The 27,757-nt window shown below is 48.9% G+C and overlaps 2 protein-coding genes across 5 annotated transcripts; one reads left to right on the plus strand and one right to left on the minus strand.

Annotated features, from left to right (window-relative positions):
• Window positions 1-379: 379 nt before the first annotated feature.
• Window positions 380-4,648, minus strand: LOC127482209 (uncharacterized). The gene is made up of 3 exons (XM_051812312.1): window positions 4,608-4,648; window positions 3,509-4,497; window positions 380-408 (listed from the first exon to the last, which is right to left on the minus strand). Exons 1-3 carry the CDS (start codon window positions 4,646-4,648, stop codon window positions 380-382), a joined length of 1,059 nt encoding a protein of 352 aa, XP_051668272.1.
• Window positions 4,373-26,451, plus strand: USP28 (ubiquitin specific peptidase 28). Of its 4 annotated transcripts, XM_051812339.1 has the most exons (26): window positions 4,373-4,687; window positions 7,271-7,348; window positions 7,622-7,754; window positions 8,253-8,364; window positions 8,554-8,716; window positions 9,645-9,731; window positions 10,574-10,711; window positions 11,146-11,219; window positions 11,703-11,779; window positions 11,897-12,045; window positions 14,011-14,138; window positions 14,311-14,406; window positions 15,312-15,491; window positions 16,160-16,374; window positions 16,615-16,685; window positions 16,984-17,212; window positions 18,614-18,817; window positions 19,339-19,478; window positions 19,656-19,841; window positions 20,762-20,857; window positions 21,700-21,878; window positions 21,973-22,051; window positions 22,407-22,486; window positions 23,555-23,678; window positions 24,182-24,380; window positions 25,271-26,451. In XM_051812339.1, exons 1-26 carry the CDS (start codon window positions 4,673-4,675, stop codon window positions 25,444-25,446), a joined length of 3,408 nt encoding a protein of 1,135 aa, XP_051668299.1. In that variant the 5' UTR covers window positions 4,373-4,672; the 3' UTR covers window positions 25,447-26,451. The 4 variants fall into 4 exon arrangements, with proteins under 4 accessions (XP_051668299.1, XP_051668300.1, XP_051668301.1 ...); XM_051812340.1 differs by lacking the exon at window positions 20,762-20,857; XM_051812341.1 differs by lacking the exons at window positions 19,656-19,841; window positions 20,762-20,857.
• Window positions 26,452-27,757: the final 1,306 nt, after the last annotated feature.

Raw genomic sequence — 27,757 nt, forward strand, 5'->3', positions numbered from 1 at the left:
AAGGAGATTTTAATGTAGTTCCTATCAGCCCTCCTGTTATTGGATATCTAATTAGCGTGATCTACTGTAGCCTCGTGTTACGTGTGCGCACGGGGGGCTCTTGCGGGACATTCTGTGGGATGGCTGATATCAATCGGCAGCGCCCGGATCAGATTTACTTTCCAAAATGGCATAATGGGATTTTATTAGCCCTGTAATCTGCTGCACAGTAATTGCTTTTCTGGGAATCAAAGTGCTCGGCGCCTGGGGCTTCCCACAGCTCAGCCCCGCGTCCTGCCTGGGTTCCGCTGCAGCCACGCATGGCAGCATCTCTGTGCTGGGTTGGAAACTCAGGGCTCTTTCCTAGAGCAGCCATGCTACAGGCAGGTTCTCTGGGTGCTTAGCCCAGAGCTGCAGCGATCTCAGGGACTGGGGAAAGCACAGGGGCACAGGCACAAGGTCCCCAACATGTGATGGGACAAGTGATGCTCCACACGCCCCGTCTCACCCCAAGCCCCAGGTGTACAGCATTACACACCACATTACCTTGGCAGCTCCCACCCCATGCCACGGGACATGCTGGGGGCTGCCTGGGCTGTGGCATGAGTGTAGCTGGGCTCTGCACGGGACAGGGAGCTGCAGCCAGGCTGGGGACCATGGTAGGAAAAGGGAGGGAGGCCTCAGCTGACAGTACAGAGCAGGCAGGAGAGGGAAGCAGCCCTCCTCTGGGCTGCCAAGACTCGCCTTTCAGGGCGCGTTTGGAGCGTCAAAAGCAATAAAGCATCAGCGAGGAGCCCTGGCAGCGCAGCTTCCTGCCAGCCCCGGCCCCATCACACACCCGAGGCCGCCCATTACAGAGCCTCACGCTCCCCGAATTGCATGTCTGCTATGATTTAACGCTGTGAGACATGAAATAAACACCACAGGCAGGCAGGGCTGGTGGCGCGGGCATGGCCAGGCTCATGGCAGCCCCTGCTCTGGTGCCAGGGGATGCAGGACTCTCCTGGGGGGCAGTGGTCCTTAGGGATGCTCGGGCTCGCTGCATCCCCAAGGCACTGTGAGCACTCAGGGGGACACGTGGGATCTTTCCTCCAGCACCTGCCTTGTGCAGCTCCAAGATCAAAGCACAGACCAAATGCCATGAGTGGCTGCTCAGTGTTGTGCCCCTGGATAATTTAATTTAATTTGGGGATGCCGGTAGCTTTGCCCTGTGGGTGCAAACTGAGTGGCCCACAGAGTGGTCAAAAATTGCCCATGGTAGGTACCAAGCCTGTTCTCACGCCAGTGAAGGAGCCCAATGCCTTTAAATCCTCCATGAAAGGGAGGGGAGCTCCTTTCTTTCAGTCCTCTCCTCCATTAGACACCCTTCAGGTGTTTGCAATATTCTACCACTGTTTCACTACCATTAAAGCCAGGTAATAATATGTATGTGAAGGTATTTGGAACCCATTGCTGTTAATGAAGGAGATCCAGCTCATCCCAAACAGGACGGCAGCCACACGTTGCAGGCTCAGCACCATCCAGTCAGGCAGGAATTGCCTTGCTGAGAGCGGACCCAGCTGGTGTTTCATCTTCTATGGCTGCCTTTTCCTTTCTGCTTTTGTTTTTTAAAGGAGACCTGTGCTGGAGGCTCGCTGCAGGGAGAAGGACGGTGGGCTCCAGCGCTGTTGTGGCTGAGTGTCACCTCTGTGGGAGAGACCCAAGGTAGGTTTGTAGCAAGGACTGTACACCAGCTGCCTTCATGCAAAAACCTCGTGCCTGCCTTCCTCCCCTTTCACCCAGCTCTTCTCTGTGGCTGGAGTGTCTAGGAAATCTTTCCAATCAGGAACTACTCTGTGTTTTAACAAAACCACACTGGCAATTACAGTTGGGTATTTTTCCTTTCATTTTCTGGAGGAAATGAGAAAGATTTCAAGCAAATTGGAAAGGTTAATTTGGGCTGAAAAGGCTATTAGCTTGTGGTGTGAAACACCTGAAAAAGTCTTGCAGAAAAGTCTTCTCCCTCTTGTTTCTGGTGGAGTGGGGAGGTTTGACAGCGCTGCACAGTGTGTGCGGATAGCCCTGGAAGGCATGGAGGCAGGAGACATTGTCTGTTCTGGGTTTTTTATTTTTAAAGCACCTACAGTGCAAATTACTCCTTTTGCTGAGTCAAGACTGTATGGAGAGCTCTCAGGATGTGGAAAGAGTGGGGTGAAGGCATGTCTGCAGCTTGTTCTGTCTGAGAGTGTACAATCCCCCCTGTATTAAATTATCTCGGATGTAACGGTGCTGTGACTGCACTTGACGCTGCAAACAAATTGTTCTGCACCCTAATTAGCCACCACAGCATTAATCACGCTGCTAAACATTAAACACAGCCTAGACAAAACCTGGAGCTAAAAATACAAAGCTGAGATTATCTTTGTAACTGGGACATTCAGAATTTTTACAGTTTGTAGTTTAGGGTAGGGAAATCCTGGGGACCCCTCCCTGAGCAACTAAATTGGGACAAAGCACCATTCCCTCAGCAGCACATGGGGATCCCAGAGCAAAAATTCCAGTGCCCAGCACCACCTCCCTATCTTTCACTATTAATAGCCTGGCAGGCTCCTGAAATGAGCAGAATTTACTTTGTTGTACTTAAACTTCACTGGGTGTCTTGTTTTTTCTTTGCATATCAAGGAAATTGGGTAACTGCTGGCTTCCTCAGTTTTTCCTTATCAACCCTGCTGCTTCCTCCTCCTTGCCTTCTCGCCTCCTTCAGCCAGATGTGCTCAGCCAGAGCACATCTGAGAACTGGGGAGCTGAGGCAACCCCGGAAAGGCCACACTGAGATTCCCCACACCTCTTCCAAAAAAAAAGGTGAGGGATGCTCTGTGACTGCCCACAGAAAATCCAGGTGTGAGATGCCCACCGAGCTGGAAAAGGGCTTTTTCAGCAGGGAATTGGCAACAAGGGGATGGCAGTGGCACTGTCTCCAGCCAGTCTCCCCTCCCTCCCACAGTGACACAGATCCATTTGGAACATCAATGCCAGCAGTGCTTGGCCACCGGGGCTTCGGTGCCCAGTGGGGGACAAATCCAGGCTAGCGACTGAAGTGACACATTCCTGATGGTGCAGGATGGTGCCCTGGCAGCACCGGGACAGCACAGGCGCAGCTTGGACCAAAATGGGGAAAATGGTCTTTTCTCGTTATTGTTGTAATTAAAAGAAAATGATTCATTTTTATCTGTCCAGAGGGGCACAGCAGGGGCAGAGCGCTGGCTGCGGCCAGTGTGCCCAGCTGCTGGGGTGGGGACCAGGGAGAGCGGGTCCCGTGGCCAGGGGATGCCCAGGGGCTGTTTGTGGGGGGACATGGCCGGGCACACGGATGGACACACGGATGGACACATGGATGGACACACGGACAGACATGGCCGGACACACAGACAGACACATGGCCAGGCACACAGACGGACGCACGGACGAACACGCGGATGGACACATGCACACAGGGCCGGACACGCGGACACACGGACGGACAGACACACACACGGACACAGGGCCGGACATGCGGATGGACACACAGATACGCAGCCGGACACACGGCGACATGAATGGACGGACACAGGGCCGGCCACACGGCTGTACACGCGGATGGACACAGGGCCGGCCACGCGGATGGACACACGGCCACGCGGATGGACACACGGCCACAGGGCCGGACGCGCGGATGGACACACGGACGGACACACGGACATAGGGCCGGGCGCGCGGATGGACACGCAGACACGCGGAGGGACACACGGACGGACACACGGACATAGGGCCGGGCGCGCGGATGGACACGCAGACACGCGGAGGGACACACGGACGGACACACGGACGGACACACGGACGGACACACGGACACGCGGATGGACACGCGGATGGACACACGGACATAGGGCCGGGTGCGCGGATGGACACGCGGATGGACACACGGCCGCCGCCGGACGCTCGGACCCCGCGGCCCCGGCGGGCGGTGCGGCCGGAACCGGAGCGGCCGCGCGTGCGCTCTGCGGCGACGGCGCCGCTGCCGGCGGGCCCATGACGGCCGAGCTGCGGGCCCGGGGCGGCGGCGGGGTGAGAGCGGGGGCGAGACCGCGGGGCTGGGCGCGGGGCTGGGCGCGGGGCTGGGCGCGGGGCGGGAGGGAGGCGGCGACTCCCGCGCGGGGCCGGGGCTGGTGCCGGCCGTGCTCTCCCGCCGGCCGTGCTCTCCCGCCGCGGCGGCCCCGCTCCGCCCCGAGCCTGCGGCCCGCGGCCGCTCGGGGCCGGCCCCCAGCGCTTCCCCCTCTCCCCGGCCGCGGTGCCCCGTCCCACTGGACAACGGTCCCGGTCCGCGCGTGTTTCGTTGGGAATAACGGGCCCCGCGCGGGTCGCCCCCGCCCCGCCGGTAACGCCGGTGCCACGGGAAAGGGCACGGGCGGCTCGGCGGGCGCGCAGACACCCCGCTCCTCTGCAGGGAGCAGGAACGCGTGTTCTCCGCTCCCCGCCGCTGAACGGCATCTCCCGCCACCCCTTAACAGAAACTGCTGCTCTCAAACTTCAGAGCTCTGCGTAAATTGTTTCAAAAAGGACCCGGACCTGGCCACGAGGCTGTGTCAGTGCTCAGGGAGCTGCAGCCGGACCGTCCCGAATTGACACAGGGGTCTGCGCTGTTCCGTAGCATCTCTGTGCTCTCAGGACCCGAGAGATGCGTGTCAGAGAGGTCAGAGTTACAGCCGTGAGTGGGATGAGGGTATCAGCTCTTTGGTTGTGTGTTAGAAGTGGCATTAGTGTGGCAGCCGTGCCCTGGTCGCTCGGGGGCGGTGACCGAACGGTGCCCGCTGGAGGAGGTTGCTGCCCGCTGCTGCTTCCCGGTTTGGGAAAGCCTCGGCCAGGAACGCAGGCTTTGTTCCTGCTGCTGCCTGCGGGTTTCCAGCCCTCTCTATACTCGTTTTTCCCCACGATAAAAAGCGTGGCTGAGGTGTGGAGGCTGAAGGCCGAGGCTCTGGGTGCCTCTTCCATGCCACCGCCTTCCTCCTCCTCCTCGCACGTGGTTATTTCTGGAACCCCATTAAACTCCTGCACTGTACGTACTCCCTTCCCCACTCACTGCTTCTCATCCAAACAAACTTCTGAGCACGGTGAGTCACCTCAGAGCGAGGAAAATGCAAAACCTTTCTATTCCATTGCTCCTGGCCAGCCTTGTAATTTTTATCTGTAGTTCCCTCATTCCTCTCAGCTGCTTGGTTTTGTACTCTTTTCCTGTTGCTGTAATTTAATACTAATAGGATTTGTTTGGGTAGTTATTTTTCAGCAGGTAGGGCCGTGGTTGGGTTTGGGTTTCCAAGTGCAGGGTATGTTAACAGCAGTAGCACGCTGGTGTTAATTAGCAGCTATGGAGCTTGTTTTATAACCCCATGGCGTGTAACTTCAAACAGCAATAACCAAACTAGTTATGGCAACAAAACCACAAACTCCCCAAAATCTTAACAAATTAGTTGCAGAGAGTGTGCTTCCCAGTGGCTTTTGTGGGCTGGTAGGCAGCCACAAGCCTCTTAAAACTGTTATAGGATAAGCTCTCTGTTGTTAACACAAAACTTTTCTCAAAGGCTGAATAAAATCAAGCTGGAATCATTGGAATATTAAGTGGTAACTGAGAGCACAGGATCAGTAATTGGCTTTTATGCTTACAGCAACCTGGCAGCCTTTGTGAGTTCTCCTTCTGGTGGAGCAGAAAACCCCCAGAAAATCATGCCCTGTCCTGCCTGAGATTTCATTATTGTATTGTGGTTTATTAGGGAGGGTGTTTTTTTTTCTTCACTTAAAAAATCCTCCCTGCGGCGTCAGGTGGGGTCGGCCGACACGCATGGCGCACGCTAAGACAGCAAAATTAGCAACATGATTTAAGTGGTTTGCCTTTGTGAGAGTGTGCCCGCCCCACGCCTCACAGCCTTGGTTCCTCATCAGGCATCCAGTGTGTCTTGGCTCTTCTCAGGAATAAAGTGTGTGGGAAAAGATGGGGGAGTGTGCACATGCGCACGTGCTTTTTCTTGTAAAAGTTGAGTGGTATTTTAGGTGAGACTAGCATGAATAACTTGCTAGGGGTATTCCCACTAAAAACAATCTAGGAGGTTTTTTGTTTCAATGGCTGACACAGATGTGTGCTGTCTTTGTGTGTGGAGTAGCATCTGTCACCAGTATGGGTGGGGGACTCAAAAAAGTTGTTCACTCTCTACTTACTGGATGGAACTTGTTCTCCAGCAGCCTGAAAGCATCTTACATGTTTTCTAAATGATGAGAGTAAGTAGAAACTTGAATTTATTTTCTTGCAGCTTTGCTAGTTAAGATTAATTAAATGTGTGATCTTAAGGAGCTGGGATAGGTTGGGTTGTGCTGACAGCAGGATCTTGGACAGCCTTTGTAAATCAGATTATACAACATGGTCCCTGCAGTTGTTCCTGTTGTAATGTCCTTCCCATACTACATGCAGTGCCAGTGTTATGGAGCCACACCTTGGTTGTCACCCAGGCTGAACTGTTGGCAGCAGCATCAGCTGAACTGTGGCTGTGATTGGGGGTACTGGGACCTCCAGCACTGGGGAGAGCTGCCTCTCCCAATAGCTGTTGATTGAGATTATTTGTGGTTTGGCAAGCACAGTTACCACCCTGTGCTAAGCTAAGGCTGCAAAGATTTTATAAGTCTGGTAAAGAGAATTTTTGTAGTCTTTTAAGTGTCTGAACTGGCCAAAGGACGGGTTGTGAACTGTAGCTTGGGACCTTGAGCAGTGACTGTCTCACCAAACCTTGAGTGGCCTGTGTGGAGGGTGAAGGAGGAGCAATAACAGCCTCCCAGGCCCCCACTCTGACACCTTATTGTCAGTGAGACGTGACACCCACAAATGGCATGTGCCACCAGACTGAAAATAGCTCCCACCAGTGCCCTGGGATCCTTATATGTCCCGCTGCACATGCTGCTGCCTCGGGGGGGCAGGGAGCCCCTTCCGACTGCAGATGTAGCACATCCGACAGCAGGAGTAGCCTGTCCTCCTGGGCCTGCCTGCATTTTCCTGAGGATATACCAGATTGAACATTAGTCTGTGAATTTAGCAGGGAAAAAACCTGAGTGCAATGTTCAAGCTGATGTTGGTATTTCCATCAAGCAAGTGTGACTGGGCTTGTGTGTCAGTCTCTTAGAAAGGAAGGAAAGAAACAGTGGTCCGGTGAGCCCTCAGCAAGCCTTGCAGAAACAGCTTGATGTCCATCCTGGTCACATTTTTACATGAGCTTTCTTCATTTCTTGCACATAGGATTACCAGATGCTCTTAAACCAGATGAAAGAGATCACAGAAATCCAGGATTCAGCACTCCTGCTCGCAGCTCTTAAGGTTTGTATATATTGTCATTGTTCTCGGGAAAGAGAGTTCTGAATTTGCCCAAAAAGTCAGGCAAGTTCAGGCTCTCTCCAAACAGAGCACACAGGTCGGATGTTTGCTGGTGTGTCTGTGGGCTGATGCTGAGCTGACCCTCATTAGAATGGTCGGTGCGTGCCTGTGGGAGCTATCCAGGAACAGCCTGGATGCATGAGAGGCAAAGGGTAAATCCTTTGCTGCTTTTCTGCTCCTCACTGGTGCTTTATTTTTGCACTATCATTCTATCAGGCTGCTAATGGAGACCTGATGGAAGCAGTCACCTTCCTGACAGAGGAGCATGCTCAGGAGCCGGCGCAGGACGTGGCTGCTGCAGAGCCGTCTGCCTGGGAAGGGAGCGCGGTGGGCAAACAGCTCCCACAGGGTAAGTCCGTCACCTCTGCTCGCCCTAACGGCTTCACATGTTCGTGTGAGCTCAGAGGGGAAGTATCTGTCCCCCTGCTTCTGACAGCACATCCCTCTGGCTCCTGTGAGGATCTGATTTTGCCAGTACTGGTCTCTTAATAGTGTTCTAATAACGTTTCATAGGTGACACATCACAGTTAAAAAGCTGGTGTTCCCGTTTCATCATTTCAGGAGCTCTGAACTGTTCCTGCAAGCTCTGGATTTGGCTGTAAGGAAATCTGGGCACAGAACACAGCTGCATGCTCTGCCCTGTTCTCATCCAGCCCACTCAGTGGCTTTCGGGTTGCCTGGCACAATCTGAACAGGAATTTCTATTTAAAACCTGATCTAGAAAATTTTGCTCATATCAATTGAAAAACTGTATTTGTGAAGTGTAATGTTTTCTAGAGGTTCCTTTTAAAGAGAAGGTTTGCTGCTGGTGGTGGGACACTGATCAGAACGCTGCCTTCTCTTCTAGATGTTAGTGCTGCGCCTGCCCCTCTCAACCAAGACAACCTTCACACAGCCAACACCGTCAGACCCCTGGAATCACCAAAAGCTCCAGCTGCAGAAAGGGATGCAGCCGAAAGGTCAGTGGGGCCGTAAATGGGCTCTGGTTTTCCCAGGTATCATAAGTGGGTTCTTAAGCTGATAACTGCAGAGCAAACATGAATTACCTACCAGGTGGACACCTACTGGCTAGAGGGGAGTTTGATTCCCGTAGCTGTTGGGAATCCTCGGGGAGTGTTTTACAGCACAGCGTTCATCTCTCGTGACAGACCACAGGACACGCATTCCGCTGAAAACAAAAACCGCTCCAAAAGGAAACGCTGTGAAGTCTGGGGAGAGAACTCCAAGCAGAATGACTGGAGAAGAGCGGGTGACTGGCCTGTTGGAATGAAAAATATAGGAAATACATGTTGGTTTAGTGCTGTTATACAGGTAAACTGTAAGAAAGTTCTCTTTTTCTGATAGCAAACTTGCTGCAGTCTTGGAGTCAAAACGTTTCTCCATTAGAAGTAAATACGCAGCAACTCTGTGAAGGGATCATCATGTGCAGATGAGTGAATGTGACCCTGCTCAAACACAGAAACTTCTGGGTTTATGTGATGTGACTGTGATGTGTTCTGGGCCTGCCCAGAAAGAGCCAAAGAGCAGTTAAATAGGCTTTAAATAGGCTTTGCTTAAAAATAGCTGCAGATACAGAGAATATGTGTGTCCATACCCAGGGCTTTGCGCAGTGATGGCCAAGTGCCTACTGAATGATAGAAGCTTGCTTGGCAAAATGAACTGATAATTTAATTTTACTGCAGTTATTGTTGGCTCCATAACACATGGTGTATCATATTCCATTTAATGCAATACACAGGCATAGATGCTTGGACAAATGAACAACTAGGCAGGTATATTATTAGTGATGACCTAAAGAAGAGACAGCAGTAAGTGGAACCGAGCAGATTTGTCTCTCCTAACAATTTCACATCAGCAGAGAGATGTTAATCATTTGTCTCCAGCTCTGAGAGGAAGTAAGAAAGCTGCAAATAGGCCTTTCTCTCTGAGGCTTGTTCTTGAGTGCTTTTCTGAGGCTACCTATGCAGAATAGAATGCTCTTTCCTAAAATGGTTATTTCTCAGTCCTAGAAATGGCAGGATGAGATTTTGTCCTTGGGTGGCTACGAACACACTGTTCTAGCACAGGGGCTGTAAATGTTGTAAACGTGTTCAGTAACACAGGTGAACACAGGGCCACTGGGGAGGGAGAAGTTTGCAAAATAAAGCTGTGGGGTCAGAGAGTGACAGCGGGGCGTCAACTTGCAGTGAGTCTGATCCTTGCAGATGCTGACTGGGCTTTATCTCTCCTCTCCTTTTAGTCTCTGTTTCAGTTGCCAGAATTCCGGAGGCTGGTCCTGGGGTACTCCCTCTCACAGAAAGTGCTTGAAAGTTGTCGTAGTCACACTGTAAGTTTTTGATTCAGTAACACTGTCAAGTTTTCCTCTTTCGTGGTGTAGCGTTCTGCTCTTTCTATAAGCAGATTTAATTTGGGGCCATCTGTGACTACTGTACCTGTGTTAATGGCTTTAAAATCATCTGGCTATGTTAAAGACAAATTTGGGAAATAGTTCTCAAGGACAGAATCGGGATAGGAAAAAAAAAGAGCTGCTTCTTGCACCACTGACCTCTAGAGCCTTTAACTGCCATATGGGGAGAAATTTTTCTCATAAAACTTCTTTGGCAGCTCCAGATTATTCATTGGTTTGCATACACAATAGAAGAACCAGTATTTGAGGCAGACTGCAGGTCCCTCTAGCCCCAGTACTTTCTGAGGGTGGTCAGCAGAAGGTGCTTAGAAAATACTTAGAGAAAAAGGCATACATAGAATAATCCTTTGCTTGTTATATCATCCCAGCTTGTGGCTACCACCATTTAAGAGAGTTTGCTTTATTTGCTTTCATGTATACTCTCAATTCTCTAAAAAGCCTAAAATGCAGATGAAATAAATTCATAAATTCACCAGCTTTTGCCTTCTGATTTAGCAACTATAATTTCTGGCACTCTTTTCCCTAAAGGTTTTGTTTTGGTTAACTTTTTTCTCCCATGTGTCTGTTGGGAGAAAAGATTGGGATTCCCAGAAATGACACTGCACGTCTTCCTGCTTTTGCCCTTTTTTATGTCACCTCTTTCCTTAGTTGTTGGGTACCTTTTACAATATGTGCATGTGGTGTTCTGTAGCACTTAGTTTTAAGATGCTGCTTTTTTGAGTTGCAGGAAGGCTTTGGCTTCTCTTCTTTTTGCAATGCAGGGAAAAAGAAATATCGCATTCATGCAAGAACTTCAGAGTCTGTTTGCATTAATGCTGGGGACACGGCGTAAGTTCGTAGACCCTTCTGCAGCACTGGAACTCTTGAGGGATGTGTTTAGATCTGCTGAAGAACCGCAGGTAAAACCACGTTTAAAAGCCTTTTGCTCTCTTTGAACCAGCAGTCACAGCCACAGCAATCCCATTTTGCTTCATCCTGCTGGTGCTTCCAGAGGCCTCTTCCCCTGTTTGTCAGCCGACAAGCAGCTGTCCTGGTGTCATTTAGGCAGAATGTACGTGCGTGCTAATTAACCAGCCAGCGTAGCACTACCCAGTGCCATCTGCGTAGTCGGGTAGCGATCACGATAATTTCCTCTGATCTAGTGTTCAGATGAGCAGAGTGTCCATTATCAGCCTAAATCAGCACACAGCACTTCAGTCTCACACGTAATTCAGCTGGGTGGGTACAGCAGTATCAGTCGGGTTGTGTTCAGTGGGTCTGTGACACCAGCAGACCAGGGGGACACTTTCTCATGGGTGTCACGATTGACTCTGCACTTCTGTCTCTCTTCCAGCAAGATGTGAGTGAATTTACGCACAAACTACTGGACTGGCTGGAGGATGCATTCCAGCTCACTGTGAATGTCACGTGAGTCCTGGGTGATCTCGGGAGTTTGACCTGACTCTAAGGAGAGTTTTAATAAATAGGAGGACTTTACATGAAAATTTTGAGCAAATGAGAGTTCTTTATTTGCCATGGGTGAGGCTCTTTAAGCTCAAAATGTCCTTACAAACCATGGTGTCCACAGCTCCTGTCAGTGCCTATGCAGCCTGTGGAGTAAATGAGCTTTTGAGGGGAGTTCGGTAGAGCTGGTGAACAGGAAAGCTCTGGGTTTTTGGAACTGCATTTCAAAAGCTGGTGCCTTAACATCTTTTTTCCCCCTTGCCAGTGCAGGTGTTATAATATTCTTTAGAGCATGAAAATGGATAAGAAACTTCCCCTGTATTTTGTGCTTTGATAGAAAACTGTACTTTTGCCTGTAGACTCCCAAAGCAGAGGCTTAGATTACTACCTGTGGTTTTTTTGCAGCCTCCAGCTGCAAATGAATGTGTGCTTTTGCTTTTGAAACAGGAGCCCTGGGGACAAATCTAAAAACCCAATGGTGCAGCTCTTCTATGGGACTTTCCTGACTGAGGGTGTCCACGAAGGTGAGTTAAGGCTTCGGTAGACTCAACTTTTTAACTCATTTGAATGTTTCAGAGTTAACCAGAGTTCTTTGTTCTCTTGAGTTAGCTCATGGTTTTTGTATGGTTTCCATCATCCAGGCAACACTTTTTCCAAGATTGAGACCTTTGGTCAGTATCCCCTTCAGGTAAATGGTTATCGGAACTTGAGTGAGTGCCTGGAAGGAGCCATGGTGGAGGGAGAGATGGATGAGGCGACAGCATCTCAATCAGTGAAGTATGGACAAGAGGTTAGTTTTACCTCTTTTTGTCAGGCCTTTGGTTGCCTGCTGCAGGGAAGTGCAGCACACACAGCACGGAGGTACCTCTGATAACTTTAAATGTCAACTGTGAGTGTTCCCTAAGAACTGAAAACAAAATATTGTCTGGATAGCTGGAATCTCTTAAATAGTGTCACATGGTGAGACACTAAGTCTTTGCTGATTTGTAAAGATGTGTTGTCTTATGTAACCAGTTCAAGGAGTTTATTTTGAATTGCAAAGGTCAACGTTTGCTTCTGAATCAAGTGTGATGAAGTCTCTCTTTCTGTTGAAGCCTGCCTGTACCTGAGTAGGGGGAGACCTACTGCCTCCATGTTTTCGGAGGGTAAAAGTACAGTGCTTAACTCCATGGTATGCCATTTGGAATTTGTCTCTTTCTCCCTGTTATACTGTGTGTGGTTTGGGGTTTTTCTTCCTTTCACTTGTATTTTCTGACTGTGGTGATTTTTTTTCTTTCTTTTTTTTTAATCTCACTAATCACAAATCAATCATAAAATACTTAGTTGCAGCAAACTAGAAGGTGAAGGTGCACCATTACATTCAGCATCCTCTGTGTAAGTGCAGCTGGAGTTAGCTTCGAGAAAGGCTGGGAAACAACATGAAGACATTGGCAAAGGTGTTTGGTGTAGGTGGGGCAGTGAAGGTATTTCAGTTCTATGAGAATGTCTGAAAATTGTGTTTAAAATAGCAAAGGAGAAATGAAGTCCTGGGTGGGTGAGCCCTGTTCCAACTCTGGACTCAAATGTTTGTTCTGAGTTTTCCTGGTTCCCGCCTGAAGCCATTCAGGTGTGTTTACAGGGGATGTGGGTGAAGCTGGTGTGGGCTGGCACTGGAGACAGAGGGACATAGCAGCTCATTGACCAGGTTAATTTCAATCCAAGCTTTTTAGTTCCTCCAAATCCTTTGTCTAAAATTAAGGGAAATTTGACCGATCATGGAGTTGTTTTAATCATTCTTTGCATAGATAGTAGGAAAAGGCTCTGGCCTAATTTCTGAGAAATCTGACTGGATAGTTTCACTTCCTAGGATATGGTGGCTAGTGGGTGGCATGATAGAAGACATAGGGAATAAGGTGATTTTGTCTCCCAAGCACCTAGATAAGTGTGCTGAAGCTCAAAGCAACACTGGGATTAACGGGAGTTTACCTTTCTCGCAGACAACAGGACTGTAAATCATTCCTCCTCTTTGGTTGTGGGCTCCTTCTCACAAAACTCTGGTGTGGGAGAGGTTTATTGTGGCAGCACACCTAACATGAATCTCACAAAGCAAAACAAGCTTAGTGTGCTCATCCCAAGTCCAGAGGGGAGTATGGAGTGGGTGGTGCCAAGCTGAAATAGGTGAAGGAAGTTTCTGGCAGTGGATGCTGCAAGTATTTGTGAACCCAAGAAGAGAGAGAAGAAGTGTAAATTCAACTGTGAATTCTTCTTTCAGCATGGCTCTTTGAAACAGTGTATGAAGCTACAGGAAGTGAGGGTCTTCTCTGAATCCCCTAAATCAAGGAGTTTATAGTTAGAGTGAGAGAGGATAAGGAACCCAGTGCAGTGGGAGGATTCCTGGTTTGTTCATCATTGCACATGATCTCAGAAAAGAGTTCTCTTGGGGGCTCTTGGCTGATGTGCAGAGTGTGTGTAGCCTCTGCTAATTTGTGAAATTCAGTGCTGGACTTCTTAGTAATCCATCAAGCTGGATGCATCAGACAATGACAAGTAACTTTGAGAGCAATTCTGAGGCTTTTTCACAGTAAAAATGTAAAATGGAAGCATAAATTTTTACTTGTAAAATTTGGCTTTTCTACTTCACAAACAAAACCTGATTCAGTGCCTAAGGACAGAGACATTTAAATCAGTCTATAATCATGTGGTATCAGTCTAAAATGTGCCATTAGCAGTCATCTTAAAACAAGTCCCTTTGGGGGCATTTCTGCTTTTGTTACAGCGCTGGTTTACAAAACTCCCACCAGTTCTGACCTTTGAACTCTCCCGATTTGAGTTCAATCAGTCACTAGGACAGCCAGAGAAAATTCACACCAAGCTAGAGTTTCCCCAGACTATTTATATGGACAGGTGAGTTGCCTTGTTGTACAATATGTTTAAAGCTGTTGGTTTATTGTAAATAAAGAAATTTAAAAGATTGTTTGGATGAGCAAGGAAAGATTCTAAAATGTTTACAGAAGATTTTGGGTGTTGGAAGTAAACAAATCTCACCCTACTGGCGGGGCTCTATATTTCTGTTTAGGTACCTCTACTGCAATAAAGAGCTTATTCAGATGAAGAGAGAAGAAATGAAGAGATTGAAGGAGAAAATGGTGATTCTGCAACAGAAACTAGAAAGGTAAGTAGTTAGCTGGCTTTGGTTTTGTGCCTTCTGGAAGTGTGCAGATGTTTCCTTTTAAATGAGCTTTCCAGTAACAGAGAAACTTGTAGAGGAAGGAGGAACAGCACTGGGTTTGTTCTCAGAAGTGTGGAGAGGGGAAGTGAGGTTTCAGAAACAAACCTGTAGTTTCTGAAACCTGTAGTTCAGAAACAAACCTGTAGTATGGTTTCTGAATATTACTGATACTGTTACAGGAATAAATTCTTTAAAGAGCACAGTTGCCCCTGTGCATTGGCAGGGGAGGCGTGGAAGCCCATTAATACATTAAAAAGAATCTATGTTACTGTGCATATTAGAGATCCCCTCCTGCTTAGAGTTTGGCATTATTGACAGGAGGAGGAAGGAGATCGATAGGAAAGACCTAGTTTGGGGACAACCAGAAGATTTCATGTCCCGGGTGCTTTGTGTAAAAATCCTTTTACTCAGCGTGGAACTCACAGTTGGTATTTTGAAGTGGCAGTTCTGTGGCCGTGGCAGCAGAGGGTTGTGCTTTGTCACAGCAGCCCCGGTGCCATCTGTGCTCGGGGACGTTCTGGTGGCAGAGAGAGCACAGGGTGTAACCAGGCCTCATGGGCAGCACCCCACAGGCTCTGGCTGGCATAGGGTTAATTGTCTCTAGATTGGTGCTGTGTTTTGTGTTTGTGGCCAAAACCTGCTGATAGCACAAAGCTTGTGGCTGCTGCTGAGCAGTGCCCACAACCTCAAGGCTTTCAAGGTCAGCTGGGTTTTTCTTCTCCTTCCTTCACTTGCTAAACTGTCTTCATCCCAACCCAGCAGTTTTCTCCCCTCTTGCTCTTCTCTTGTCCCTGAGGTTTAACCTGTCTCATTCCTTCATTCATGCAACACCTTGCATTTTTCCGTAGGTACATGGAATATGGCTCTGGCCCAGCCCGCTTTCCACTGCCTGACATGCTGCAGTATATGCTCGAGTTCATCACTACAAAGCCAGCTGTGGCTGTTCCCTCTGCTCAGGGCTCTCAGACAACACTCCTGCACTCCCAAGCCGAGCCTCGTGTTTTGGACGTGCTTTCACAGCCCAATGGGTCAGTAAACAAAAATAAAAAGGATTCACAGGAGAACACTTCACCTCCCAGCTAAATGCTCCTGGGTGGCATTCCAAAAGTGGGTTATTTATCTGGGCACTGGTGACCACGATGCTCTAATGTACAAGTGCTTGTGCAGGTAGTGGGTCCCTGCTTTGCTGGTCATTTGGTTCTGCATGTTCTTTCTCCTTGTCCAAAAGCATCCCCATATTCCTTGTCTAAGCAGCAAGTCTGAGTTAAATTACGTACTCTTTTTGGTTAGGCTATTCATTTTTTTGCTTCGTCAACCAGTAAATTACAGCAGTATTGGATTATTATATCCCAGGCCGGCATGGTTGGTTTAACAATCTAAATTAAGCTGAGTAAATACACGAGTTTCTTAGTAGTAATGAAAGGAATTTTTAGAATTGCTCATCGTGGATCTGTGCTTACAGAATTCTATAAGAATTTTCCCTTGTATTTGTCCTGTATTTTAGTCTGATCTGTGAAGGCAGAAGCACCTTTCAGTGTACTTTTCCCTTTACATTTTGTACCACCCTGAAAGGGAAGTCCTACTCCAGCTCAGGAGTAATTTTTGTTTGGTTTATTTAGTATTCTTTTCCAAAAAGAGAGAAAACAAGAGAAAGATTGAAAAACCTGTCCACTACTCTTGGATTTTTGCTCCACAGCATGTTAGAAAGGACGGATACTAGTACTGAAGATGGAGCTTTCTTTTTGGCAAATTCTTCACCACAGCAAAACTCCAACATGGAGCTCCAGTCTTCTGTTCCACCAGCAGAATTGTCTGAACATCCAGCTCCCCACGTGGTCTCTGAGGAGGAGCTGAACCTGGTTCGGACATGTCTGCAGAGATGGAGAAACGAGATCAAACAAGATGTGCAAGGTTGGCCCCAAATGCACTTGTAGTGATTTTTCTCCTGAATACCAGCCTGGTTTCACCTCTGTTGCTTTGCTGGATACAGCCTGAACCGCAGATAATCTTGTCCCTGTCTGAGCTCTGGTGTTGAGTATATCTTATAGTTCCAACCTGGCTTCAAACTTTTTGAAGTGAAAGGGGCTGGCATAGCCTGATGAGTAGTCATTAATTTTTAGGCATTTCTCTCATTGGTGATGTTCTTGGCAGATCTGAAGGAGTCTATTGCCAGAACCAACCTGTCCATCGAACAAATGTACCTTGACCCTCTCCTACGACAGGTAGGAAATGCAGCTTCAGTGCCTAAATATTAAACCAGTTTGCTGATACTGGTTTTTGTCAGTTTAAATTGCCCTCTTTGATATATTGTAAAGTTCCTAGTGATGAAGCAGAGTACGATTTATTTATGAAAATCTTGTTTCTTCTTTCCTTAAAAATCAGCTCGTAGTAGAAAATTTATCAAATTGCTCAGTTCTTGTGCCAGGCTGCACCTCTGAACACCCGTGCTGTTTCAGTGCAGAGATCAGGCAGAGTCAGTCCCTAGCAGCACACGTGAACAATGTCGGTGTCACTTTGCAGGTTCCCTATCGTTTGCATGCAGTCCTGGTCCACGAAGGGCAAGCCAATGCTGGGCATTACTGGGCCTTCATATACAACCAGCCTCGGAAGAAGTGGCTCAAATACAACGACATCTCGGTGACAGAGTCATCGTGGGAAGAGCTGGAGCGAGAGTCGTTTGGAGGCCTGAGGAACACCAGTGCCTACTGCCTGATGTACATCAGTGACCAGGTGTCCTGTGTTGGTGCAGGTACTGAGCCACAGCCGCTGGTTAACGAGACGTTTGCGTGTTGGTGTGTCCCTCTGGGCTGTGTGATCATTGTGTTCCTCAGCTTCCCTGTGGCACCGATTGTCTTTTGACAAAGCACAAAACTTCACCTCGCATGGGAGTGAAATAATCTACTTTGTACTCAATTAATTTGTAAATCCCTGATAGGGCTGAAAACTGCAGGGAGAACTATCCAGGTGAGATTGGGAACAGCACCTCATGCATTATTTATATGTGTACAAACTCAGGCTGCCCTTTTGTCACGTTCAAGTGCATGTAGTGTTGGTGTTCTTCACTTTGACTCTTTGCAGCAGTTTATATGGCAGTTTGTTTACTGAGGGCGTGTGAATTACCTGCTTCTTTATCTCTCCCATTTTTATCACATTTCCTGAGTCATTTGTTTGGTCTTTGGTGATTCCATTACATTGAATGTAAACAGGCTGGGTTTTGTGCAGCCTTTCCCATGTGTGAGGTAACAGTATCTGAGTGACTCAGACTTACAAGTGTATTTGCAGTGCCACTGTATAAATAGTTTTGTGGAGAAATTGCGGTGCACGTGGCACTAGACATGGCAAACAGCTGTACAAGAACCCAATAATTTCATCCATGGCTCATTTTGATGTAATAAATAGAAGGAAACAATGGAGAGCTGTCATTCTGTTCATTGCTAAGTGTGGCTGATGAGAATCTAGAGTTTGTTCTTTGTTTTCCTATGACAGTTCTGAAATGAAACCATGGGGTGGTTTTTTCTCCTATTTAATGCAATTTTTGTTGATTTTTAAAAACACTTTGCTTTTGCAATGAGTGCATAAGAAATATGTGCTGTAGAGAATTGCCATTTGCTTTTGATAAATATTAGATCTTGTCTAAAACTGATGCTGCTTGGTTTTTGTGCTATTTTTAAAGTGAATATTGAAGTAGATCTAAAAAGCATTGAGAAATACCAGTGTGACATTTATACTATAAAACCCATGCACATCCCTACCTTCACCTGCTGTGTGGTGCTGCAGGTGTGACACCTCTGGCTGAGCTGTTGGCAGTTGACAGTTCAGTGCTGTTCCCTGTATGACTGGAGCCCTTGGATCAGGATGTGTCTGACCTGCATCAGCAGGCGCTGCTTCTGGAATTGCTCTGTGTTAAATGCTGTCCAGTGGTAGAAAAAAACTAGGTTTTGTTTCAGATAACTCTGTAGATTTTTTATTTTTGCACCTTTGCTTCTGGATCACCTTATATTACAAAGCCAGTAGAAAGTTGGGTGGGTTCCCCGTTTCTCTCTCAACCAATTTGCTTGTGGCTGCCCATAATGTTGTGTGTGTATTTAGTTCCTAAGGGTGGTGTCCTGCCACAATGTGTTTCTTTATGCTGGTCTTGCATTTCCTCCAGATGAGGATGAGGGCCCAGAGGCTGTACAGATCCAGAAAGAAGTGGAAGCCTTGACCCCAGAACTGAGACAATACATCCAGAAGGACAACTGGCGCCTGGAGCAGGAGGCAGAGGAGTGGGAGGAGGAGCAGTCTTGCAAGATTCCGCAGATGGAGCCTTCGCCTGCTTCTGAATCACAGGACCTCTCCTCTGAGTCAAGACCAGGTAATCCCACTCTGAATTTGCAAACTGTGTTGGAACCAGTAACAGCCAGCTGGTTGCCAGTGCCATTGCGTTGGAGCCTTGCACAAATGTCTCAGAATGCAGAAGCAGCTGTGGGTGAAGCAGCAAAGGCAGCTGCTGGAGGTTTTGCCCTTGCAGTACAAAAGGCTGTTCTGGTTCTGCATGTGCATCCTTCCAGGCTTGTCCCCAGAAATGCTGTTTCTTGTTCACTTAATCATCATGGGCTAATCTCAGTTCACTTCCAGCTTTTTCTTTTTTTCATAAATATCAAGTGGACAAGTGCTGTTCTCTGGAGTGGGAAACGTTACTTGACAATCCCTGATGACATGTGCCATTCCCACTGGAAAGGGGTACGCACACGCTCACGTGAAGTGCCTTCACCTCTGGGATGAAGGCAGCAGCTGTGTAACACTGCATGGACAAGCTGCAAAACGTTTTGGAACAAGAGAGGAGAAGAAGTGTTGCAGCTGGTGCTCACTAGTACCACACCTCTGTCCTGACAGATCAGTTGTCGGTCTGTGAGCAGAGTGTGCACTCCCTGTCCTCGGAGCACGCCAGGATTGCCCAGGAGCAGACTGCCAAGGCCATCGCCAACACTGCTGATGCCTACGAGAAGAACGGCGTCGAGGCAGCTCTGTGCGAGGTAGGAGCTGAGCCCTGGCCCAGAAGCCAGCCCCTTGTCTCTTGTCTTCTTGACAGACCTTTGCTTTTCCCATTTCTATGAACTTCTGTAGCCACGTTTAACTCAGTCCCCTTTGGCTTTCCTGTATTTTGCTTTGGATTTTCTTACTCTCTTTCTTCTTTTTCTTCTTGGCCACAGCCCAAGGAGGTAGAGCCGCTGAAGGCCCAGCCGGGAGAAACAGCCCTCACAGTTCAGGCAGAGCAGCCCCAGGATTCTCAGGAAGCAGAGGCTGCTGCCCAAACTAGCTCACAGGTCTCTGAAGTGGAAATCCCCAGTGTGGGGAAGATTCCCGTTAGATCTGATGCAGACGGATATAATGAGGAGGTACAGATCCCAGTGCAGGGGTTAATTACTGCCGCTTGTTAGCCCGTAGTTTTGTAGTTAGCTGGCTTTGAGCTGCCCTAAGGGTGGGTGTGATAGTGTCTGTCACAGGAACAATGCCCTGTACAAAGTGCATTTTCCCACTGTGGAAAGGAAGCTGGACAGACCAAATTGTTCCATAATTCCATTTCTAAATGCCATTAGAAAAGCAGCTCTGTAAGAGTGCTCAATTGGTCGATCTGCACATTGGTCCTAAGTCCTTTTTCTGGCACAACTGTATCATAATTAATCCCACCTGTGTTAATTTTTTTACAAGCTTCTTTGCTCACTGTAGTTACAGTTTTGTCCCCTCTCTCGAAGACCTTATCCCTAACAGCAGAACTTACATACTCTGCCCACTGCTTTTTTGGGGTCTGACCATTTAGCCACTCACACACATGTTCAAGCAGTGTTTTGGAAGTTCTGTCTCTTTCACAAGTGTAGTTGGATTTCACGCAAACACTGAGGCTGTCACTCCTTGAGTGTGTCTGATGTGCTTGTGTGAAATTGGCACAAGGAATTTCTGTGCCACAGGTGCTGTTCTCATTTTATATGGCTTAGGAAGATTGAGTGGGACACGGGGGACATGGCCAGCAGGCTTTGCCTTCTCACTTGTTTAATTTTTAAATTCAAGGCTTGGAGTGACGAGCCTTTAGATCTTTAAATGCCTAAGAAAAGCTCTGCATGTAAAGTGCATGTGATCAATAGTCAGTAGAATGCAAGTAACTCACAGCCCCAGTTATCACACCTGTACTCGTATGATTTCCTTTAAACCTTATCTTTTGAAAGTTTCTTCCATTCTTCACCGTGCCTTTCTCTTCTTTCCCTGTCCGTTACTGTTTTCCTTGTTCTTGTTTGTGTCTGTTCTCCTGCTTTCATGGTAGGTGATGCTGAGTCCAGCCATGCAAGGTGTCATCCTGGCTATTGCAAAAGCCCGCCAGACCTTTGATCGCGATGGGTCTGAAGCAGGGCTTGTTAAGGTATTGATTTGTTTGCTAAATCCAATAGTATGGATATCTGTTTTCTTAGAATGGGGAGTCTGTGCTGTACTGACAGATCAAGAATGTGAAGGGAACGACTTGTGCAGTTTTTCTTCTAGCTAATGGCCTTTGTCCTGCATTTTAGTTCCTGCTCTCTTATTGTGATGACATATCTGTCTGTTCAGAACAACTTTTAGAGCTTCCAAGAAAGAACTCACTCCTCCCAGGGCAAACAGCAACTTTTTTCCTGCTTATTCTTTTAGTACTGTGAAATTTGTTTTTTTGGTCCTGAACGTGCTCCCTTACTGTGACCTCTGTTGTCAAACGTGTCCTCGAGAAATGTCTGCATGAACAGAGGGTGTTGAGAGCATAAGCACTGCTGAATGTTGAAGCTGATGTTAGATTTTACAGGCAGGTAGATTTAACTAAAAGTGCCACATGGGAAGAATCACCCGTGGTGGTAATCTATGGGAATATAAATCACAAGGTACTCTTGCACCTCTTCCAGGTACAAGTGTGCAGCAGTTGATTTTTGCAGCTTGAGCACTTGCAGGATGGTTAGCAAACCTGTCTGAGGCAGCTGTACCCCCTCTCTCAAAGCCATTTGGGCTCCCCAGCACTTTTGGAAGCACGCACTTCATGTGCAGGGTTTGCCTGGCTGTGGGGGCCATTGGTTTGTAGTTGAGATGTTCGTGGGCTTCCGTTCACCACTGGAATATTACCAGGCTTGATGTCTCCATGGGAATCCCATCAAATAGGACAGGTTTGAGCTCCCTGTCAGCTGCTGTGGCGTTCCCACGGGCAGACAGGTAGATATGTCCGTGTGTGTGTTCCGTCGGCAGGCGTTCCACGAGGAGTACTCCCGGCTGTACCTGCTTTCCAAAGAGACCCCGACCCCCCAGAACGACGCCCGGTTGCAGCACGTGCTCATCTACTTCTTGCAGAACAACGCTCCACAGCAGGTGGTGGAACGGACCCTCCTTGAGCAGTTTGCAGACAAAAACCTCAGCTATGACGAGCGGTGGGTGTCCAGGATTCCAGGGAAGGCTTTTCTTACCTGCATGCAGCTGGGGCCACTGTTCTGATTTTTCTCTTTCTCTGCTCACATGGAGCAGGTCCATCAGCATCATGAAGGTGGCACGAGCAAAACTGAGAGAAATTGGTCCTGACGACGTTGACATGGAGGAGTACAAGGTAAAGGACTAGAGAGCTGCCTCTGATCTTTCACACTATCCCAACTTGAACTGTCCGAAGTGGGAAATGGGGAGCACAGCCTGGAGCTGTGCTGGCAAACCCGGGGTTCACTGCACTCCTGACAGCAGCGTGGGTCTGCAGGAGGGGGCTGCGGGAGAAAGAATACGCTGGAAATCTCCTGAGCTTGGAGGAGTGTCTGCAGTTGGCTAAATTAATTTACCTGTCACTTATGAGAGACATTCAGTCACTAGAGAGGGTAAAATCTGACACCCTTTAGAGTCACAGGGGACCCCAAACTGTGCATGTGGGTGTTCGGGGTGAGGCTGACGCTCTGCTTGGCTCCTGCTCCTCACAGAGATGGCACGAGGACTACAGCCTTTTCCGTAAGGTGTCCATTTACCTGCTGACGGGGTTGGAGCTCTACCAGAATAGAAAGTAAGTTCCTCTAATTGTGTGTTTGGACAAGATAAGCTGTAGCTAAAAGTGAAGGCCACTCTGACAGAATTTCTTTCCAACCCGTGATGGCCAGTTTGTATTCAGTCCTGTGTTTGAGGCCAGGACTGGCTTTCTTTTTGACCTGCTAAAAGCCCTTTCTTGAATTGAGAGTTGACCTTGATTAACAGTTCAAATATGAGATTGAGCTGCTGGCCAGCTGTCTGACAGTTTCTGAGAGTTTTTCCTAAGTTTTTTGTCTGGGAAGTAGAGCTTTATATTTTATTTTCCAGAGATGGGTTTTCAGGAATGACTGCCATAACTTTGGGATTTTTCACCTCAGGCCCCTTTATTAAAATTAAATTGTCTCAAAGTGGACATTATGCTTTGTGTAAACACACACTTCAGAGTCCTCTAGACCCAAAGGGCCTTGGTTTCCTCCTTACCTCTCTAGAAACTGTATTTTACATAAATTGTGCAGGATGGAAGAGAACAGTGTCATTTTAGGAAAGATAGAAATCAGAAAAGTAATTTTTCTAATCCAGAAAATAAACAGGCTTTCCGAAATTATTCCTTGATGGAAACAGAATTGAATTCTGGGGTGGTTCACAGTGACAAACTACCAAATTCAGGTGGGCAAATTGACACGAGGCTGGGCAAGAGCAGATTAGAGCTTCCCTCAATTGTCCTAGTCCCTGTCAGTGATTCTGTTTTCTCACCTGGGGCAGGGGTTTAGAAGCCAGAAATATGTGAGGGACCTGAAAACATGACGTTCTGCACTTGGAGTGTTCTCTCAAAGTGCAGTGCAGAAAATAAATAAAAATGTTGTACTGGAACTTGGCTTTAAGGGGCTCTGCCAAGATGCTCATTAGGCATTGCAGGCAAAAAGGAGCAGGAAGGGCTTGTCATGGGACATCTGTTCATTTGCGAGGAAATACAGCTTTTCCCATCAGGCCTGGTGCTAGTGAGCCGGGCCCAGCGGGAAGGGTTTCCTGAGGTGAGCCGAGGGACTGGCTGCAGTCATGGCCCTGCCAGAGCCCAAGGCCTGCAGAGCTGACCCTCTTCTCCCAGGTACCAGGAGTCGCTCACCTACCTGGTCCACGCCTACCAAAGTAACGAGAAGCTGCTGCTGAAGGGAACCAACCGAGGCGTGAACGAGTCACTGATCGCCCTGTACAGAAGGAAGTGTCTCCTGGTTTGTATCGAGGAGCTCAGCTCTCACTCTTGGAGAGGAGGGGAGGGAGCAGCTGGGGCACCGTGGTAGCCAAGACCAGTGTAACTGTCTCTCCTGTGTCTACTGCTGTGGGTCTGCCCCTTGCTGAGTACCAGCAGCAGTATGGAAATAATAATGATAATTCAGTGACAGAGCGTGCCATACAGCTCTCAGGGAATTCAGGCAAAGGCAGATCTAGGTCTTGGCATCTTAAAACCAGAGCTGTAAATAAGCCGTATGCATTCTGTATGTAGATACAGAAAATTACATGTATGTGTATGAATATATACATTTACCAGTTTGTTTTCTATGGTGTGGTTCCCATGATTAAAGGTGGCTGTTCCACCACAGCCCAGCACCTGGTGCTGTTAGTCCTTGTTCTCTGCGTGGCTGCTGGTGCAGGGCATGAGCTGGACCTTTCCTGGCTATCCACGGCCCATGCTTGCTCTTCACAAGTCTGTCCCCAATTCTCCCTTTGCCTCCAGAAGCTGAATGAGGTGGCAGCCTCTCTGTTCGTCAGCTCTGAAGAAGCTCGTGTGTCAGAGGGCGTGAGCATCCTGAATGAGCAGATCATCCCTTGCATGCACCTCATGAACAACTTTGATATCTCCAGAGAGGACCTGGATGCCATCGAGGTCATGAGGAACCACTGGTGCTCATATTTGGGACGAGAAGACATGGACGGTAGGGAACAGCTGCTGGCCTTACCTTTGTTGTGCTGATCATGGGCAGGGCAGTGTCTGGATCTCAACTGGGAAAGAATTTAAGGACCATTTAAAACACTTCCTTAAATTCCTGGCCTTTCTGATTGTGGGAGGAGAAGTCAATTTGAATCACCTATTGAATTCTGTTACAGAAGAATATAACCTTTTGCACTAAACTAAGCTGCAGAAGGATCTCTCTTCCCTGAAATAGGACAGCTGATGTCCCAAGAATGGCTTAGTGTTCCCTCAGGGGGCTTGGGTCTTCTGTTAGGGTTTCTCCCTGACTGGAGGTACCCAGGGATGGCAGGTGAATGCAGACATGCTCAGTGGCATGGCACACTCCTCTTCAGGAGGGAGCAGCAGGTGTTATCAGAGGCCAGGGTTGTGGGAGATTGGGTGGGGGAGCAGATTCGGAGCATCTCTGTGTTCTGAAGAGAGGTATGTTGTTGTAGAGCTGCTCCATGTGGGCTGAGCTGCCCTGTCCGAAGGGGAACGGGCTGTGAAGGCTCTGTTCTCCTCAATATTTGAGCATTGCCCAGTGATTCCTGGCCTGACAGCCAGTACAACAGCACCTTTTGTGTGTCCTGGTGGGATGTGGCCGTGGCCCCTGGCAGCCAGGTGGCAGTGGAGCTTCCGTGGCAGAGCCCTGGGTAGGCGAGCAGGATGAGGACTGGCCAAGCTGGGCGGCAGCTGGTGCGATGCCTCCTCTGGTCAGCAGGTGCTGCTCATCCCCGGTGCTGGGCTTGGCAGCTCTGGGTGCGGGGACAGGAGTCTGCAAGAGGCGTCACAGTGGCACAGCCCATTAGCTCATGGCCTGGAGCCCTCTGCCATCTGCTGCCACTGACCGTTTCCTCCTCTCCCCCTTGACAGCAAAGCTGCAGCTGAAGCTGGGCGAGCTGCTGCCCCGGCTCCTCGATGGCTCCACCGAGGTCATTGTGCTGAAAGAGCCCCCGAAGATCTGGCCCAACTCCCCCTACGACCTCTGCAGCCGCTTTGCGGCCGTGATGGAGTCCATTCATGGGGCCTCGACCGTGACCGTGAAATAGCCCACAGACCACTCGCTGTGCCACAGTGTCACACTGCTCACCTGCCCGGGGCCTCCATCGGGTAGTGCTGGAGCGGGAGAGGGGGCAGTTTGGCTTCCGAGCTGTGTTCTTTGTAAATATAAGTGAATAAAAAGCAGTATTGCACTTCTGAGGCAGAAAGTGAGGCAGTAATGAGAAGGACCTGGACGACTGTTGTAGCATTGAGGCACAGGCCCCAGCAGCACCACAGGGCCCAGCCCAGCTCCAGGGGTTCTTCTGTCCTGACAGCTTTCTAGATGTGACCCCTGGGCCTGTGATGGCACAAGAGCCCGGCTCCTCTGTGCACAGTGCTGCACGTTGTCACTGGACTGTCAGATACTTTTACAGCTCCCTGAATGGTCACTGCCACAGGTTGCACGTTGTGATCCAGCCGGGCTCCTGCTCGCAGGAGCCTGGGCTGAGTGAGGAGGAGGCAGCGAGGAGCGGCAGCTCACACTGTCGTGTGGGCAGTCGTGCATGCAGCTGCATGTTGTGGTCAAGCCAAGCAGGCTTTTGCCTTTTGTATTCCAGCTGGCACCAGAAATCACGCAGGAGCCTTTCTCGGAGAGGCACAGGCAAATCCTGGTGGTGAAGAGCCAGGACGGGGCTGTGAGTTTGTGCTGGGCGGGAGCTGACTGACTCGGGGCAATCACACCACCCCAAAGGATATTCCTCTCACAGCTGGAAGGCAAACTTTCTTCTCCCCTTGGGTGGAGTGTCAGGGCTGGATGAGTGTCGCTGACAACTGTGAGGGCTCAGATCAGCCCATTGTGTTGGTGGTGGGTTTTTTTGTTGACTTTGTTAACGAAGTGCCCTGTTGGCATTTCCTTTTGCGGGGGCCCTGTGCTTGTGTTTAAGCTGTTTGAGCTGCAGCAGCTGTTGTAAGCCAAAAGTTCTGAGTCAGTGGAGGGAGATCCTGTTTGTTGGGACTATGCAGAGTTTTCTAACAGTGCAATAAAAGCATTTGTTCTATGTTAGAATGAAAAAGCTCCCTCCGTGTCTTTATTTTGCTCTGGGGTTCTGCCTTAAGGCTCGTCCTGTACAAAATATGTTGTCATTAGCAGAGCTGCCTGGGGATGGTCCCACCATTTTGTTGGTGTGCATTTCCCCGTTATTTAGGAATAAACTGCTCCTATGGGAAAATCTTGCACTCTCCCAGTGACTTTATGAAGAAGTAGGACTGCCATTATCCACAGTGGTGGTGGAGGTGGTGTCCCACCAGTGACCTGTGTCTCCTCAGGGACTGGGGTGCTGTGGCACCAGGGTGTTGCTTTTTCAGCTTTTCCCCTGTTGTCATGACAGAACAGTGGAATGAGGCCTCCAACTCACTGCTCAGGGTGCTCAGCCTGTGAGGGATGAAAATACGGAGCTCTTGAACATAGACCCCAAGCTGTGACCTGCTGGGAGCTGTGCCCTTTCTTACCCTCCAGTGCTTGGCATTGCCAGGCAGCTTTTGTGCACTTGCAGGCAGTAGGATGTGGTTTGGGGAGAGACTCCTGAAACAGGAGAGTCCTTTTGTTCTGACTGTCAGGTAATGAGTGGCTTTGCCTTGTTCTTTGTGTTGCTGCCAGGAGCTGAAATGCCCCAAAGCCTACTTGAAAAAAAAAAACAACAAAAAGTGTCAGGAGTACAGAGTCGTGCCAGGTCAATTCCTGATATTTGGGTTGGGCTGGATGGGAGTGTGTCCAGGCTGGAATCCTTTGCTCTCTGTCCTGTCCTCCCATTTTCCAAGGGAGTTATAGCCAAAACAGCCTCTCTGCTCCTGGAATTGGTCAGCCCTCTCAGGGCAACTGGCAGGGCATGCAGCTCCTTGGAAGGTGATGGCCAGGAAGGCCAACCCCTGGGTTCTACCTCCCTTTGATCTTTGTTCAGAAAGACAGAGCGCTCATCTCTCCCCCTTCACTGTTGGCACCACCAGCTCTACCCCCAGCCCTGAAGCATCAGAACTCCCAGGGATCGTCCCTGTTCCCTCTCCCTGCCCACCTGTTCCTTCCTCTCCTCTTCAGCAGAGCAAAGTGCAGGTTTCAAAACGAACTTAGAGGGGAGTGGACTTTGTTTCCCCCAGGAATGCCACTGTCGGCTGGGCCTTCCTTGAGATTGGTCACGCGCCCGGCTTTGAGCCTCCAGGGATTAAACCAGCGGTGAACTCGGTTTTCAACCAGTGCTGTAGCAGCGGGCTGGCCCCTGTCAGGACTCTGGGTACTAATCCAGCCTGATGGTCCGTGCTCTTGGTTGCAGAGGTGTGCAAGCAGCCTTTATTTTTACAGCTGAATCAGGAAAATGTGGAAGGAAC

The sequence above is a fragment of the Manacus candei genome, unplaced genomic scaffold (assembly GCF_025592945.1).
Source record: "Manacus candei isolate 608988 ecotype Guabito, Panama unplaced genomic scaffold, ASM2559294v1 h1tg000086l, whole genome shotgun sequence".
NCBI classification, from domain to species: domain Eukaryota; kingdom Metazoa; phylum Chordata; class Aves; order Passeriformes; family Pipridae; genus Manacus; species Manacus candei.

Excerpts from the sequence above, each read along its gene's own strand:
- USP28 (XM_051812339.1), top strand. Across the intron at positions 9,732-10,573 it reads AAAGTTGTCGTAGTCACACT|GGAAAAAGAAATATCGCATT; the intron begins GTAAGTTTTTGA and ends TTTGCAATGCAG. Across the intron at positions 14,407-15,311 it reads CTGCAACAGAAACTAGAAAG|GTACATGGAATATGGCTCTG; the intron begins GTAAGTAGTTAG and ends ATTTTTCCGTAG.
- LOC127482209 (XM_051812312.1), bottom strand. The coding sequence starts at position 4,648 with ATGCTACGGAACAGCGCAGACCCCTGTGTCAATTCGGGACG. Across the intron at positions 4,498-4,607 it reads CCCTGTGTCAATTCGGGACG|GGGTGGCGGGAGATGCCGTT; the intron begins GTCCGGCTGCAG and ends GTTTCTGTTAAG. Across the intron at positions 409-3,508 it reads ATCTGTGTGTCCATCCGCAT|TCCCTGAGATCGCTGCAGCT; the intron begins GTCCGGCCCTGT and ends TGCTTTCCCCAG.